The sequence below is a fragment of the Myxine glutinosa genome, chromosome 13 (genome assembly GCF_964187855.1).
Source record: "Myxine glutinosa chromosome 13, kmMyxGlut1.1, whole genome shotgun sequence".
Lineage (NCBI taxonomy): Eukaryota > Metazoa > Chordata > Myxini > Myxiniformes > Myxinidae > Myxine > Myxine glutinosa.
This window is the reverse complement of record NC_136273.1, coordinates 100,520,764-100,538,264: the sequence shown is the minus strand read 5'-3', so window position 1 is coordinate 100,538,264 and position 17,501 is coordinate 100,520,764. Positions and strand designations below refer to the sequence as shown.

Below are 17,501 nucleotides of genomic sequence, written 5' to 3'. Positions count from 1 at the left end.
ACAGAAATTTGCCATAGTCATCATAACAGCGATGCCGCAGTGACTTATTCTGTCCCTGTTCTGTCAGAGAACCTTGCCTCTATACCAGGATGATGATTAATATTCTTTGGTATCTCAAAGTAATGTTTTTGTGCTTTTTTAATTTTTAGACACCAGCCTAATTAAGACAAAGAATTATCTTCCACATATTGGTGCACGTTCTGACCTGGAAAATTTTGAGGTCTGGTTGTTGTTCATTTTCAGTGCTTGGGAAATGCCCTGCTGAGTGTGGTGGGAAAGGTGACACCACTGTTGTGACCTGATTTCTTATTGTGGACCTTCCTTGAGGGAAAGGTTTACGCAACTCGACCTGCGAACGTTGAAGATCTGAAAGAGCGGATGCTAGCAGCTTTTGGAGAAATTACTGTCGGAATGCGACAGAAAATGGTCTTGGAGTATCGCAAAAGGTTGCACACACTGCTTGAAAATGATGGAAATCACCTCGAAATTCATAACTAATTTTATACTTTTCTGGTTTTATAAAATTTTTACCATAAAATCTTGAAAGGTTTACGTCTATCCTGTAAATATTTTGTTCGATTTCACTTCTTAGCAACAGATTTATTTACAGAGGTTCAAAACTGGGAATCGATAACTGGGCCGACCCTGTAGATGGCTGTTGTAATCCTCATGCACCTAAATACAAATACAGGGAACTTGCAAATTCTGTTTTTCCTGAAACCAGATGCACGAAAGATTAACCGATGTTGTGCCTTGTCACATGACACCCTGTGCTACATCTTGCTGAGTGAGGTAAAATGATGTAGCACAGGGTGTTGTGTTACGTCACATAGGATGTTGTATTGCATGGCACAACATTTGTTCTGTTGCTTTGACAGGTGTTAACATACCTTTACATACATGACCTCGTATTTCTGTTCTGTGGGCAAAGATACATACATAGTATGTAATTTTGTCATGAAGTTGTGATTTGACCTTTTGTATAAAAAGGTGTTTTTTATGGAGAAACAATGCTGTCTGCTTTTCTTTGTTCCCTTAATGTTGGTAATAAGCCTGGTGGTTAGGGTGGTCCAAAAATTTGAAGATTGGATTTTCATTTCTCCACAAGCCTGCCCCTATTCCTATTGAAGAAAGTAGTTGGTGATGACAATTTGAGCTTGCTTGCACAATATTTAGAGGTTGCTCAAAATGTTGACAAATATTTTAATGAATAATAAGATACAGAATTTTTAGCATCATACATCAATTCATAGATAATTATCTATTTTCAATTACTCAAATTATTTATTATTGTTATTGTTGTTTGTTTGTAAACTAATAAATAATTATGTACAATGTACCATTGTACAATGTACATGTATGTTCAATTGTTCATTGTTCAATGTTCATTCATATCGTCAAATTAAGATTAAAACAGTAGATGAAACATTCATGTATTAATTTGACAATAAATCATTTATCGGAAAAAATAAATCATCCATCAGAAAATATAAAATATCTATCAGAGACGATAAAACAAATCTATCAGAACAATTAAAACAAAGTAAACATCAGAATACACATAATTTGAATGATTTTACGTAACATTGTTTTCAGAAACTTGTGTTTCAAAACATTGCCTACTTCATTGACAAGATGGCTTTGGTTGACACTGGAAAGTTTTCACGATGAAGTTTCACAACTCAACACAAATTGCTTCTGCTCTTCATTCATCATCATCATCATCATCATCATCATCATCATCATCATCATCATCATCAACATCATCATCAACCACAGCCGATGTTGATGGAACAGATTGCATTGCTGTTAGAGTCTCAGCAGCATGTTTCTTCTTTCTTTGATCTTCATTCTCAAGCCTGATACGCTTTCTGTTCTCCTTCACTGCCAGAGTGTTGTCCACAGATCCCATACGTGAACTTGAGGGATCCTCACGCTGCATGATAAGGAACGCTTTGTCTTCTTCATTCGTCATTTTCTCAAGCGCATCATTTGGTGAGATATCGAAGAGGGATTGAAGATCATCTTTGAACATCTGCTCCTTCACTCTATAGTTTTCGAATGTCTTGGTTCTATTTTTCTTTACCAGTTTGTAGGCATCATACAACTTCAAAATTTGGCGCTCGCAGGAATCTACTCTCTGCACTGGAATTCGTGCTTTCTCCCAGTATGCACACACAGCTTGTACACTAAGTTTGGCACTTTCACGAACTGTATGGTGTTCTTGTATGTGATGGTACACCATTTTCTGCAATGTGTGTCCTTTGGTTGGTAGTCCCCCACATATTATTTCCTTTTCAGACTTTCCCAGCAACCAAACTGTGGAAGAGCTGCGAGTTTCTGCCATCTGAAAAAAACAGGATAAATTTAAAATGTTATTTTTTGAGCAACCTCTAAATAAGATCCAATTGACCACGCAGCCTTGTGGAGCATGGATTTTTAATAGTATTAAATATTACATATATTTGTGGACCACCGTACTGGTGGTGGCTTACAATATGAGGAACCTTGCAAGGAACGTCAACGCAGACGGAGGCCATTCGGCCAATCGACGCCTGCACTGTGGTTGCCAATGCAACAGACCTTGTGTAATTAGGTTTCCTCTTCATTTAGAATGTGGAGGAATACCTATTGTTTTTTCCTAGCATTAATTATATTTTTTCTGCTTCCGCCTGATTTTTCACCTCCGAAAACTTTAAAACTAATGTTCTTAGCAACTGTTGGTACGATTGACATGAAATTTTCACAAAGTGATTGGCTAGGCATGTAGATTTTTTTGCTGCTAATTATGACGTTGTGGCGGTTACCTTATGTGCAGGTAACCGCATGTGGCGGTTACCTTATGTGATTACCTTATTTGGGCATAATACACGTGCACGGGCCTGTTGGACTTGTGGTTGTGCGGACGTGACGCACGCGCGGTTGCCGGAGCCACGCCCTCCGAAGAGGGCTTTCGGCTTTATATAAGCGTGCCGACTTCCGTTCGAGTTTAGTGTGCTGGATCTTGCTGTTACAATAAACCATCTTCGAACTCTACGAATGGCCTCGTTCTCTCGCCTTCCGTGACTCCTAAACTGGTGACCTCCGACTGCCCCTGAACGGATTCGGGGGCTGCGAACGAACACGGCAAGCGCGCCCTAGCCAGGGAAGCCACCTCAGCTGGTGACGCCGGGTTCTCCCGCACGGCTTCGGGCGCAGTTTCGAACGCTGTTTCGAAATGCCGGAGTTTCGGTAACGACGACGGCCATGACTATGAGGTTCACGCACCGCGCTCGGCTCCTCCTCTATGACCGGAGTGGCGAACCTATTCCAAGACCCTCCGTAGGCATGGCTGCTTCTGTCACCTTCGCGCACACTGACGTTGGCGGAACGGCTGTTTCGTCACCGCGCGCGCTGACGTTAGCGGCACGGCCGCTTCGTCACCCTCGCGCAACTACAACTACAACCGCAACTACTTCTCCGACCCTGCATCATCGGGAGGCCCGTGAGGAACCTCGGCAGCCTCCCCCGAGGCCTTGACCAGCCCCTTGGTTGGCTCACCCGCTTTTCGCGTGCACCGCCCAAGCCTTCTCGGCACTGCACCCGCGACCTGCAACCTCGGGAGGCCCGCGAGGAACCTCGGCAGCCTCCCCTGAGGACTTGCCCAGCCCCTCGGTCGCCTCGGCCTACGCATAGGCCCGTGGAGTGCATTCTGGGGGGACGGATGTGGCGGTTACCTTATGTGCAGGTAACCGCATGTGGCGGTTACCTTTTGTGATTACCTTATTTGGGCATAATACACGTGCACGGGCCTGTTGGACTTGTGGTGTGCGGACGTGACGCACGCGCGGTTGCCGGAGCCACGCCCTCCGAAGAGGGCTTTCGGCTTTATATAAGCGTGCCGACTTCCATTCGAGTTTAGTGTGCTGGATCTTGCTGTTACAATAAACCATCTTCGAACCCTACGAATGGCCTCGTTCTCTCGCCTTCCGCGACTCCTAAAACGTCATGGTATGGGCGCCACCTTGGAAAACACCTTCAACTTTGCCCCTCTATATCTCCGAAACGGCTGAATGGAAAAAATTGAGCCATGGCTCATTCTAAAGAACTCTGCAATGGGACCAAACATGAGTTTATTTTAGGATATTAAAAGTGCCAACGTTACGAAGTTAGAATTCGACAAATAGATCCCTTGGTCCCACGAATATGATTTTTTTTGGCATAACCTTAGTTTTTTAAAATGTATGTTCAAAAAATTTCGACGTCATACGTTACATGGTTCGGCCACCATATTAATTTTTTTCATGAAAAACACTAAAAACCCTTTTTCTCCACAACGGCTGAACAGATCGAGTTCAAACTTTGCTTGCAGAATCGCATGCCAATGACGAAACAAAAAGTTAATGCATGACGACGTCGTAAGTCGCATCGTTTAGGAGTTATGATGTGTTTAAGCATAAACTTCAAATCCTATCTCCTCCCTCATTTTTGAAGACATCGAGTGAAAACTTCACACAAATGTTCCCCATGTGGAGAAGTTAAAACGTTCTTTGGGAAGTTTTGATAAGTCACATGGTTTGGCCGCAATACATATAATTGAAGGAAAATATTAAAAAGCTTCTATCTCTTGAACCGCTGCATTGATCGACTTGAAATTTTAAAGTAATGTAGCTCTCATCAAGGGGGGTAAGTGTTTAAAATTTCAACATGATTAGTTGTCCGGTCTGAAAGCTAGAAGTCGTTATTGTTGGAAAAATTAGAAATGCAATGCTTTTTTTTTCTCAGGCCATGTACAGTCACGTGAAAAAGTAAGTACACCCCATGTAAAGTTTTGACTTTTTCAACATATTTCAACATACAGCTATTTGATCTTCATTTCAACAATATTGATAGATAAAGGTGATATAATATAACAAATATCATGAAACATTTACATTTTGTAGTCCATTGTATAATTTAAATAAACATAAATGCAAATTTCGCATGTGGAAAAAGTAAGTACACCCCTACATTTATCACGACTTCAAATACCTAAAATTAGAATCAGGTGCACGAGCTCAGGTGCAAATGATTAGAACATCGCTAGAGAGGATCTTGGAGGAACCTGTCTTATTTAAACATCAGACATTTAGTTTGGATTGCTCTTTGTTGTTGAAGTTTGCCGGTCGATCGCTGGATTAATGCCAGGGGGATTGACTCAGCCTGTCATCCTTCCGAGGTCGGCAAATTGAGTACCATTTCACTGGTAATTCCCTGTCTGTCGCAGGAGGCGACTAACAGTGTTGGTGGCAGGAAGGGCATCCGGCCATAAAACATTGCCTCAAACAGGGAACCATGATTGTCATGGGGCCCGCAAGGCTAACCCCCGCTATGGCGGGGAAAATGGCCTTAAAACGATCATTCATTCATTCATATATATATATATATATATATATATATATATATATATATATATATATATATATATATATATATATATATATATATATATATATATATTATATATATATATATATATATATATATATATATATATATATATATATATATATATATATATATATATATATATATATATATATATATATATATATATATATATATATACAGTGAAACCTTGACTTACGAGTTTAATTCGTTCTGTGACCGAGCTCGTAACTCAATTTGCTCGTTTCTCAAATTAAATTTCCCCATTAAAATGCATTGAAATGCTATTAATCCGTTCCAGCCCCCAAAAAACCACACCAATTTTTTTTGTTACGTGTTTTTAAATAAGAAAAATGTACTTTATAAATAACAAATAATGTATAAACAAGCACGACCTCGTATATACTGTACATAATAAGCGGCGTTACGCGCGCTGCTTGTAAACAAGGAGGAAGCGGACAACGCGGTAATTTGGAAGAGTCTTTATTTCAGGAGCTCACTGTAACACTGGCGCGCTCCGGGCTGCGCGCCCGGTGTATATCCTGAGGCCACGCCTACCCCTCGGCGTGACCACCGCCCACTCGGTGCGCAGAATGATGTCACCACGCCAGTGAGCTTCCGTGGCCGCCACAATGTAAAGAAATAAACTGGTTTTATTAAGTGTATTTACCTTGAAGATCAGACGAAGATGCTGGCGGAGGTGGAGGAGATGACTTTTGCCTTTTTCGCCACACTTTCCTAGCTTTCACTTGCAGGGCGTTTCAATAAAAACCTGTCCAACGAGGTTTGTTTCTTCCTCCCTTTCAAAATGTTTCGATCGTACTGCCTCGCCAAGTCGACAACACGCACACCTCGCTCATGTTTTTCGACGATTGCGTGTTTTATATCCAAGCACATCATCCTCTTCTTCTTCTCAGTACTGCCCTTGGCACTCAATTTCTTAGGACCCATGGTTAAAACTAAGAAATTTTCCAAAATAACCAAAATGCGAAAACAAAGCAGCAGCGATATACGGCAGAGATGCTTGCATGGCAAGATAACCACGTGACCGGAACCCACCTGGTGCCGGGTGGCGTAAGCTCGTAACTCAGATCTCGGCTCGCATCTCAAAGCAATAAACCGCCCGAGCGACGGCTCGTATCTCGGAAAACTCGTAAGTTGGTGCACTCGTAAGTCAAGGTTTCACTGTATATATATATATATATGTATATATATATATATATATATATATATATATATATATATATATATAATATATATATATATATATATATATATATATATATATACATATATATATACATATATATATATATATATATATATATATATATATATATATATATATATATATATATATATATATATATATATATATATATATATATATATATATACAGACTTGGCATTTAATATGGAATATTTTTTTTGTGGGGGTGAACTTACTTTTCAAGATGTCTTAGAACCAAAAGTTCATTGGAATTATGTTGAAATTATTATAGATTTTGTTAATGTGACCTTTAAAAGAAACAAAAACCACATTTGACATTTCGAAACAAATAAATTGATCCTTGAAAGTGATGTAAACTGATATCGAACTCAATTCATGGACAGTACCGTGTTAAACTTCTGTACGTTTTCCAGAAGTATCTCTTTATTTTGCACATAAGCCAAATTTTTTTTTAACAAAAACAAAAGTTAAATTACTACTGGGATTACGGACAGTAAAATTACAGTTCAGTACTTCGTGTAACCCCCACGAGCATTCAGGAGAGCACGTAAACGTTGAGGCATGCTGTTCACGAGATTTGCCAAGGTTTGGACAGGAATCGCTTGCCATGCAGTGACAATAGCCTGTTGCAATTCACGCACAGAGGTCGGCTGCTGGTCCAAGTGGTCGATTTTATGCGTTAATTCTGCCCACAAGTTCTCTATCGGATTCATATCCGGGGACATGGCAGGCCACTCCATTGCTCTACACCATGGTCAGCAAGAAAGTGTTGGATGATGCGAGCACGATGAGGCCGTGCATTGTCATCTTGGAAGACAAAGTTTCCTCGAAAGGCTGCACGAGCAAATGGAAGCAATGTTTCTTCCAGAATGGCCCTGTACTTGAACTGGTTCAGGTTTCCATTCAGAACAACCAGGTCAGTTTTGCCCCCTGCGTGAAAAGCAGCCCAAACGGTCACCCCACCACCTCCAGCTTGGACTCTTGGCACTATACAATCTTTGTTGTAGGCTTCATGCACTTGTCTGCGCACTTGGACACGGCCATCTTGACGATAGACCAGAAATCTATACTCGTCACTGAAGATGACGTGATTCCAGTGTCCTGGCTGCCATTGATGGTGCTCTCTGGCCCACTGCAATCGGCGCTGGCAGTGTTGTCTGGTTAGGCGTGGCTTTCTCGGGGGATGCCTGGCACGATAGCCTGCTTGAACCAGTCGTTGGTTGACTAGCCTTCTGGATACAGGAACATTTGTCAGTTGCTGCCACTCAGCCCTAAGCCGATTAGCTGACTTGGTACGGCCATTGCAGACTAACCGGTGCAGCTGGCGATCATCCCTCCTTGTGGTTCTGCGGGGACGTCCTGGCCTCGGTATTGGAGTAGGGACACCCCTCTGAGCATTTCGTTTCAGGATCTTTGACACCTGACCTTGAGTGATGCCATACTGCCGAGCAATAGCACACTGTTTCATGCCGTAATTTCGTAAAGCCACCACTCCATGACAAACAGCATTGTCGAGTTGACGGACCATCTCCAGAGGAAGCGGCAATAACTTTTGGAGATGTGCAGCAGTTGTTTTCCACTAATACAGAATGCAACAACCCTTGTATACCCGACTGTGAAGCCAATCATCAAATGCACCTGCCTGTACATTTTGCCACGCCATCTGTGATATAATCCTGTTGTTGACTTCTTGCTGCGACAGACAATCAGTGACATGGTTCTTTTAACAAATAAATCACCAAAGTGTAAAAGAAACTCACCAGATTGATATACTGAGTTAATAAAGTAAACCCAAGTCAAGAAAAAAATATATATTCCATATTAAATACCAAATGTCTGTATATATATATCTCGCCGCATGCTATTGTTGGTTGTTTGAATGTACAATGAGGTTGTGACAGGCCTGCTGAATCAAGTGTGTTCATTACTACAACAGGTAGGCTAAAGTAAGCTGTGTACCAAATGTCCTCACACCCTCATCTCAGCTTCAATCTCATATCCATAGGTATTTCGTGTAGTTGTTTATCTAGTTTTAGACTCAAAGGTGACAAAATCCGGTAAAATCCGTTAACTTTTAATAAAACAGGCAGGTTTCGCGTTGGTGGGGTAGGATAGCGCCTGGGGCCTATGGTGAAAGTGGGGTTGTATCAAAGCAGGGTTGTATCAAAGCATGTCCAATGAAAAGGTGTCAATGAAAGCATGTCTGATGAAAGAGGGGTTGTATCAGGGCATGTCCAATGAAAGCGTGTTCAATCAAAGCGAGGATGTAACAAAGCAGGGTTGTATAAAAGAGGGGGTTGTTTCCAAGCGGGGTTGTATGAAAGCAGGAAGGCAGAGGAAACCGGTCATCTCTGCCAGCAGTTGTAAAGTGGCAGTACTAGTTGTTATAGCGTCCACTCCGAGTCTTGGGGGGCTGTGCTTCAAACCCAGGCCAAATCATAACCAAAGACTTAAAAAACAATGGTACATCCTGCTTCCTTAATTGTCGTTCAGCATTTAAAAGTATTGTTACGTGTATGGGGGTAGGCAATGAAATACCTTAGTCCAGATAGGATTGTATAGAGTAGTGTGCTCCGGATGTCGCGAAGAAGAAACCTTCCTGTATTTAAGTTAGGACCGGATGTCCGTGTAAGCATTATGTGTCTCCATGCAAAGGGTGGAGCTATGCTAATCAGTTAGGGTATGAGGGAAAATTTCCTGTGTGTAGTCGCCTCTGTATTTTTCCCTTCATTCTTATAACACTTATGCCACCGGCCATGCCATCAGCACCTAAATTAAATAACGTGATCGCCGATGGTACCCAGACACTACAACACCACCCAGCCGAAACATCTCGATGGGTGCCACGAGTGGCCGCGAGGCCACGCCCCGAAGACTGATTGGTTAAAGAACGGAGGAACGATGCGATGGTGTGGAACGATTGGTGAGCGTGGGATGTCATCGTCAAACATTCCAGCACCAGGAACAAAATGGCGAAGCACCGCCATTCTCTCTCTCTCTCTCTCCCTTGTTCTGGGTTCATGACAGGCAGTTGCATTTTCACGCTCCCTATTCCGGGCATTGGTAAAGGCAGACGCATCCTTCTCTCTCTCTCTCTCTCTCTCTCTCTCTCTCTCTCTCTCTGGGTGTTGGCTCGTGACAGCTGCGCTTTGTGTTGTGCACACCTGGGACGTTTGGGACGGTTGGAGCTTGTTGCAGCCGAGCGAGAAGGACCGAGGGAGGAGCTCTGGCCGGTTCATTTCGCGTCTGCGGCTGGCGGTGAACGCTACTTTGTGCCAACGCGTGTCTTCCCTTGCAGGGATGCGGAACCTGCGACGCCACCAAAACCATCGTTGAGACTGGAGCTGAGTACGAGGCAACGCACCACACTACATTTTTACTTTCGTTTATTTTCCTCTTGTGTTGTATACGAGTCCGTATGGAGGCGCCTCAATATAGGAATTAGATTTTACCACACATTCTTTGTTCCCTGGTATTATTTTCATGAAACCCATAATTTGTACATTTTCAATTTATTGTCTGTCTTATTTATTTGTCATGGGTTCGAGAATGCCCAGTGACATCCGTTCAGGTAAGCCTTGCTACCCTCCACCCCCGCGCGTGTAAAAGGAACCGCCATAGTTTGGGTATACGCCTCGGAGTTAAAGCTCAGTCTGCCATCCATTACCCTGAGGTCTTCACTGCAGGGTAGACACACTATAGTATTATATAAACATGGACATTCCCAATAGGTTGTCATCCATCGGGAGGAGGGAATTTCTCCTTAGGAAATGCCCTGCTGTGTGTGATGAGAAAGGCTGTGCCATTGTTGTGACGTCACTGGTACCCAGGGTGCCCCGGTGGTGATGATACTTCCCTCAAGCTGTGACTATGTTTGTCTCGTCTAACTGTCCTGTGTTGTGTCTCGTGTATTCGTCTGTATGTCCACATGTGTAAGATGTGTGTCTGGCAGCTACACTACGAGCCTTAGATCCTGTAAGAAAAATTATAATTCCTTCAAGATTCCATCTTTATCATTTGTTCAGGAATCAAACTCAAGCGACACTGTTTATAGGCAAGTACACTACCTGAGTTATCCTTTCAGCCCAGAATTGTTGCTGCTGCCCCTTCTCTACACCTCTGCATTCTTCTCTTTCACTTCCCCTTCCCAATATTGAAGTTGAAGTTTATCCTGCTTGTGAAGAGCAATCATTTCCAGAGCCGTTTACCTTGAACTTGTTTGCTCTAAACACCTTCAACAGTTTAGTCTAAATCCCATCTTACCTTATTTGGTGTGAGTTGCATGTTGAATACATTGACTAGACTCAATTATGTTACACTATGACATCACCAGGAAATGTTTAAAGTTATGGAGTTGTGAGAACAACTTTGGCTGTATGAAATGAGTGTGACCCAAACAATGTTGTATTTGTGTTACACATGTAACATGTGTGTTACAGAAAAAAATGTGTTACAGAAAAAAATGTGTTACAGAAAAAATGTGTTACAGATGTAACATGTGTGTTACAGAAAAAAATGTGTTACAGATGTAACGTGTGTTACAGATGTAACGTGTGTTACAGAAAAAACGTGTTACAGAATGCAAGATTGGCAATTCTTACCTCGACATTTTGCTCACTAACCTCCAAGTTATCTTTTGGTGTTCTTTGATACCTGCTAGTCAAGATCTCTGGTATTATCCGACTCTACAGTAACATGAAGTGTTGTGATGCATAAAATAAACAAGATCAAGTGAAGATCTTCAAGATAATGATTGAAGTATGCCAATCACCATGGTAACTAAACAAGGAGAAGCTGACGTTTTGTACATTAACCTTTGTTTGGAGCAAAAGAGGGATTCATACCTGTAACGTCACCTTATCCTTGCTTCCCACTGCGCTTAGCATACCTCCATCAACATTAGGGTGGAGTGAAAACAGCCCAAATTTTTTTTTTGAATTTTAACTAGCTAGATATGCCAAAAGGTGCCATTACATCCATAGAGCACTGTGTTAAAATTGTATTAAAATTCAACAATATTTTGATCTCCCTCAGTAACTTTTTATTTTACTATACTATGCAACATAGTAAAACAGCTCATAGATGCATTCAAATCATAGGTCTATTATAGTTTGTCTCAGAATGTTACAGTCACACAGTTACAATGTGAAGTGTGTGAAGTCGCGCTTCGATTCAAACGATGGCATCATCTGTCGCGAGGCGACACGGGCATGGATGAAGCCGTCTCGCCTTTTCTTGCCACACACAGCTTGAGCGGCCTCGGTCACGAGCTTCACAGTCCTTTCCACAGCCTGTGTGTGGCAAGGGAATTTAGGGAAGAGGACAGTTGGGGTGACATCCATCGTGATAAGTTCCTTCAGCTCAGGGTCTGACATGCCTCGGATCACGGGAGGCGCACGCTCCCCAGTCAATTAGGTCGAAGTACTCCACTGCGTCAAAGTTGAGTTTAGCGGGGACCTTGAACTGTCGTATCTGTCCAGTAGGCTGTCTGTCTGTTGCTCTGGCTTTCATCACTCGCCGCAAGCCCCATTCTCATATTTGAGGTCGATGGTCAGTTATCATGGCCAGGAGTATATTTTCCTGATGTGCAAAGTACGCATTGTGGTGCATAACAGGGTCAACGATCTTCTTGTGTTTAGCGCTAAGGTATCGTGACTTGATGATCATCTGGTGGATATGCTTGGCTCCATCTTTGCATGACGAGTGGACTTTGATGGAAAACCACATTGGAGCATACACTCGAATGATATATGTCACCATGGTTTTCAACTTCTCGGGTGGTGTCTTGACGCTGACGTACAGTCGGAGTATTCTATTAGCTGTTGTAAGCCACCGAGAGTGATTCAGGCATCCAGGGTTTCGTAGGGCCAGATCGACGCTGCATTCATCTTCGCTAATGCCAATGCACATTTCCAAGAGATATCGCTGGTCTCTACTCCAGTCTCTCGGCTCCACATTCGGCAATGCCTGACTCAGTTTCACTGGTGTAAACGATGTTACAGGCTGTTCGTTACACGTTGATAGACGTTTTCCGATGGGTCCTGAGAATCCACGCAGGCCTGTAGTTGTGCCGTCGAGTTCCTCAAACAGATGCCGCAGCGGAAGTTCATTGGCATGAAGAAGACATACCAGCCACTGCAGTGGATGATTGAAGGTTTCTTCCAGTTGTCGTATAACACCTCCTGTATGTCCCGTATTCACGTTAGTGCCATCATACCCGACTACATTGATGTCCTCTGTCTTCACATTCCGTTCCTTCAGACTAGCGACTAAAGACTCTGCAATGCTTTTGCTGGATCCTGATGATGGAGTTGTGTGGCTGATGTACGATGAACCGGGTTCTGCGATGATGCTGACGTGTTCTTCTTTGACTGTTGTTCAGTGATTCTTGTTGTCAGTGCCGTGAACCCGTCATGGTGTTATCCTTCCTGCCATCAAAGTATAGTCCCTCTATGACGGTGCAGACATCACTTTGAAGTTCTTCTCGAGTTTTGCTACGTTCTCTACGGATCTTGCTGCGATCAATTATTTTAGAATGGTCTTTTGGTGAAACTACGCCGAGATCATGTAGAACTGATGTAGCTAATATAGCAGCTGATCTGTCAGAGACGCCAGTTCGGTCGCAGGCTTTAGCAAGTGAAGGTAGTGAGATCGTCATTTGTTGCTGTTGTCGAACCGGTTTTGGTGTGCTCTGGAGATTAACTGATTCAGAAATATACTCATCGTCAGTCGCGCTATCCGCGTAGTCTTCTTCGCTTTCGTCATACGTAGAAGCAATCTGACTTTTGGCGTCTTCGTAGTGAGTTTTAATTCGTTTGAGATTGGTCTCTTCTCTTTCCACTTTCCTCTTCAATCTTGATGTCTCTTCTTGATCTATTCCGCCAATTACCATGTTCCTCGGTCCTCTCTGGTCTTGAAGGATCTCTCGCTCTTTTTGCGGCACTTTATGTTCTTTCAAGCAGTTACAGTTAGACACCATGTCAGAACATTTACATTTGCTAAGATCAAACAGATTGTTAGATTTGCCGAGAAAGTCTGTGAGACGTTGTTTGTAGGTACTTGATCCTTTCTTCCCTTGTAGACTTTTAGGATTGAATTGTACTTGTCATGGAAAGATCTGAGTTTTTCAATCGCTTGCGCGTGCGATACCGTTGGAAGAGAGGCCGTTTCCCATACCTCTTGAATTTCATAGCACAGTTTGTGAGATATGTCACCAAATGAAGGGTATTTGCCATTCTCCGTCCTAAGCTGTTGCCGAGATTGAAGGTATCCTTTCATGACATCAGCGTACGTTGGGAGAACGTTAGTTTGGATGTTTCGTGGAGCTCCAAATATCACGCATGTAACTTGATCTCTTGTGACAGCCATCGTTCTGAAAACAAACAAAAACAACTTATTACAGGCTTAACTTAGGGTTCCCCAGACAGACAGACAGACAGCACAAACAACACGAACTCACTCACACGAATTGAAGGGGGGTGGCATGAGTGCAGCAATCGCCCAAGTGCAGCAAATCGTCTCATCTGGCATAAATAGTCCCAGCCAGTGCTAATATAAACGGGGTGCGTATCACTACGCAGCTCACCAAACAACCCCCGTCGGTGACGCTCCTCAGCCCTGGTTGGCTGGCTGAGGGCTTTGTGGCCACGCCTTTGATGACGCGGGGGTGGGCCACACCCTGTTCTGGCGCCCCGCCCCCCTTCTTCTCCAAGTCACCTCGTGGTCAATGGCGGATCAAAGCATGTATCACGAAATGCGATACATGTCGAAATGCGATAATATGCCAAAATTTCAATCAGATTGAGGGCGATGAAGGAGTGGTCAGAAATAATTATAATTTTGCAGGATTGTTTCTATGGTCATTTTGGCACATTTCCCATATACTAGCTTATAAAAAAATTTTAAATGATATTTTTACTCCACCCTAATCAACATCCTATTGATTTTGTTCATTGGTCTACCTGTCCGCCGACACAGAACGACACTAGCCATCACTAGCAAGACTAGATCTTCATTCTTCAGTGACATGAAGTGGTCTGTCTCACTCATATTGTGTGTGGTGTGTTTCCCAGGTTTACCTATGGTATGGGTCGTGGCCTTTGGTTACCTTACAGCAAGAGCCTCGTGGTGCCTCCCATGGAACTTGACGTAAGCCCACTGGCCGGTTGCCGCACCGACCTCTCAGTGACCGAGGAACCGGCACAGGTCAGGTAAGGAATTCCTCAAATCATTGTGAATGAGTTATTGAAGGTGTTGCTGATAAAACTTTGATAAACAATTTAACATTCTTTTTTTTACTGCAAGCTGACCATAAACTCAGGTGTTCAAAGAAGATTAAAATAAATACATGGACCATCATTTGGAAGAAAAAGTTTTCTACACAATGGATTTCAGAGCAATTTTCACTCTTCACTTTTACACAATCTTAAAATTCCTGGATTTTTTTCAGAAACTTGGGAAAGTTATTTCATACGCTTGAGAAGAGACAGAGGTGAAGGAAGGTTTATATAAATTTCAGGAAAGGCCAAGTCAATCGAGGAATATTTCGAGAAGCTAAAGAAGATATGAAAGAAAAAATATATCATTCATTGATTAATCATTGGAATCTCCCGCGATGACGCCAACACCGAGGGCCTTTCACTCACTCACTGCAGGCAGGTTGGTGGTCTTTCTGTCTTCTACCGACTCCTCTCCGGTCTTGCACCCCCAGCTCTCTCTGTGCTCTGTCCCCCAAATATTCCTACACGTCGCACAAGATCTGCCTGCAACCCTCTGATGGTTAAACTGCCGAAATCTCGGCTCTCTGCTCACCTTCACTCTTTCATCCCTCTTTTCTCCCGCCTCTGGAACAAACTCCCTCACTCTCTTCAATCCCTCTCCTCCCTCCAGGTCTTTAAAACAGCTGTTCACCACCATCTCTTATCTTTCCCCATCCAAAACCTTGATCTTTTCTACCCCCGTTAATGCACCCCAAATCCACTTTTCTGAAAAACCGACATATTTTCTGGAAGTCCTTGCTGTATCCATGTGTTGTTTTACCTATCCCACCCCCCCTCCCTTCCCACTCCTCCTCCCCCCCCTTCCCACGCCTCCCCCCCCCTTCCCACGCCTCCTCCCCCAAGCCCTGTACCTCCCACAGATCTCCCGATGTCCCTGCTCTCAAATGTTGTGTTTGTGTGCTTCCCCCTCTCTCCCCAGCTTGTCTCCTGCTCCTTTTTGTCCGTTTGTTTTTTTGTCATGAATGTTAGCTTTTACACGAGCCTCGATCTTGTATACAATATATATATATATATAAGGAAACAACGCAAAATTAAATTAGAGACAGAAAATTTGTTGCTTTCTCATGAAGAGAAAATGAAATTTCTTTCTCCTTAATTATATACCTGACCAGGTGTGGCATTTTTTGTGGGTCTTTGGTGTTTGCGGCTCTCCATTTATAGCAAACATTTGTTGTCAAACTTCACAATGAGTTCCATCTGTATGCAAAGCCTGCCTCAAGTGGTCGCCACCAGAGCCGAAACAAGGTGGCCTCAAAAGGTAAGCCTTGTGCTCAGGATTTTGCATCTCATCAGAGGTGTTTAGTGGTGGATATTCATCACTGTAGAGGCAACAGGTGGCTTTACAATCAAACAGGATTACAAGAAAGTTTTTCTCGTCATTAGAGAGCAGTGTATTCTGGGTGTTTGACTCATTTGTTGCCCTCACCTCATTGAACACGTAGTTGGACTGCACACACGTGATGCGTCACATGATGCTAGCGAGGGAATGATCTCATCCGTCCGTATCTTAAGCATTCGCTTGCGATGGACAATTCTCGAGCATGAAAAGTTTGAGACACTGTAAATCAACAGTCTTACTAATGGTACATCTGACATTTTATACCTCCTCCAATGACTGTCAGAAGCTCCATTTTGTCTGCTGAGATGAGCAGGAGTTTGATAGATCAAGATCAAGAATGAACCAGGAAGCAAAAGTTTTGGGTTTTCAACCTCAGTAGAATTTAGTGCCAGTTTTCCAAAAGGCTTATCAAGTTATCTTTTAGGTACTGACAACCTGCATAAAGTTTTTGTCTTGCATGCATTCCAGGTGGTGGCATTTCATTATACCTGAAGTGATTGCATGTGCAGGTAACAGGTTCCATTCGTTTAACCTGGTTACTATCGGATGTTAGATTTGAGGCCTTAATTGGATGATACATCCTGCGTTAGCCTTCCAAGGAGCCGTGCCCCACGTGGTACAGCTCTCTCTGAAATTCCAGGCGATGGGCGACCCGGTCCGAGATACCACGGGTGAGGTCCGTCTTCGCGAAGCTCGACGCGACCTCCGCAATCCTATTTTCTGAAGCAGGTGCGGCCATCATAAGTCTTGGCTCCTCCAGCTCGGCTCCGCGAAAGTCGTTCGACCCATGGAGGTGTGGTGGATAATGCCAACACCGACGATGCAATTATGGCATCAGTCAGCGGAGCGACCACGCGGAGCAATCTCGCAATCGGCGGTGTCGTTGTTGTGACTGCACGGAGACAGGAGGAAGAAATAAACAAATGATCATTGTAAATTGTTTTTGATTTGCTCGGAGTGAGAAGGAAAAGAAATCTCTTCCCATTAGGGCCTCGTGGTCGAGAATCCTTAAAAAGCAATGAGCAGGGAGACCCTTAATTGAGATGCACAAAGAAATGTGAGATGTGTTCTGTTGAATCACATTAAGTGTGCTTTGTCGCTATTAGTATCGAATCATTTCCAAAGCTGGTGTCATATTTTCAAAACATGCCTTTTCAATAAAGACTGCAACACGAGGCGCTCCATTCCATTACTGCTGATGGTACAATCGGTTCCGCAGGTGTTGTCGTTGCTGCTGCCACACTTG

The 17,501-nt window shown here is 43.2% G+C and overlaps 1 protein-coding gene across 1 annotated transcript in view; it reads left to right on the top strand.

Annotated features, from left to right (window-relative positions):
* Positions 1-17,501, top strand: part of LOC137439145 (astrotactin-2) — a 1,262,948-nt gene that overhangs the window by 724,608 nt on the left and 520,839 nt on the right. The window contains exon 10 of the mRNA XM_068134866.2: positions 14,710-14,847. Within this exon, the coding sequence (XP_067990967.2) occupies positions 14,710-14,847 (138 nt within the window). The remainder of the gene's footprint in view (positions 1-14,709; positions 14,848-17,501) is intronic.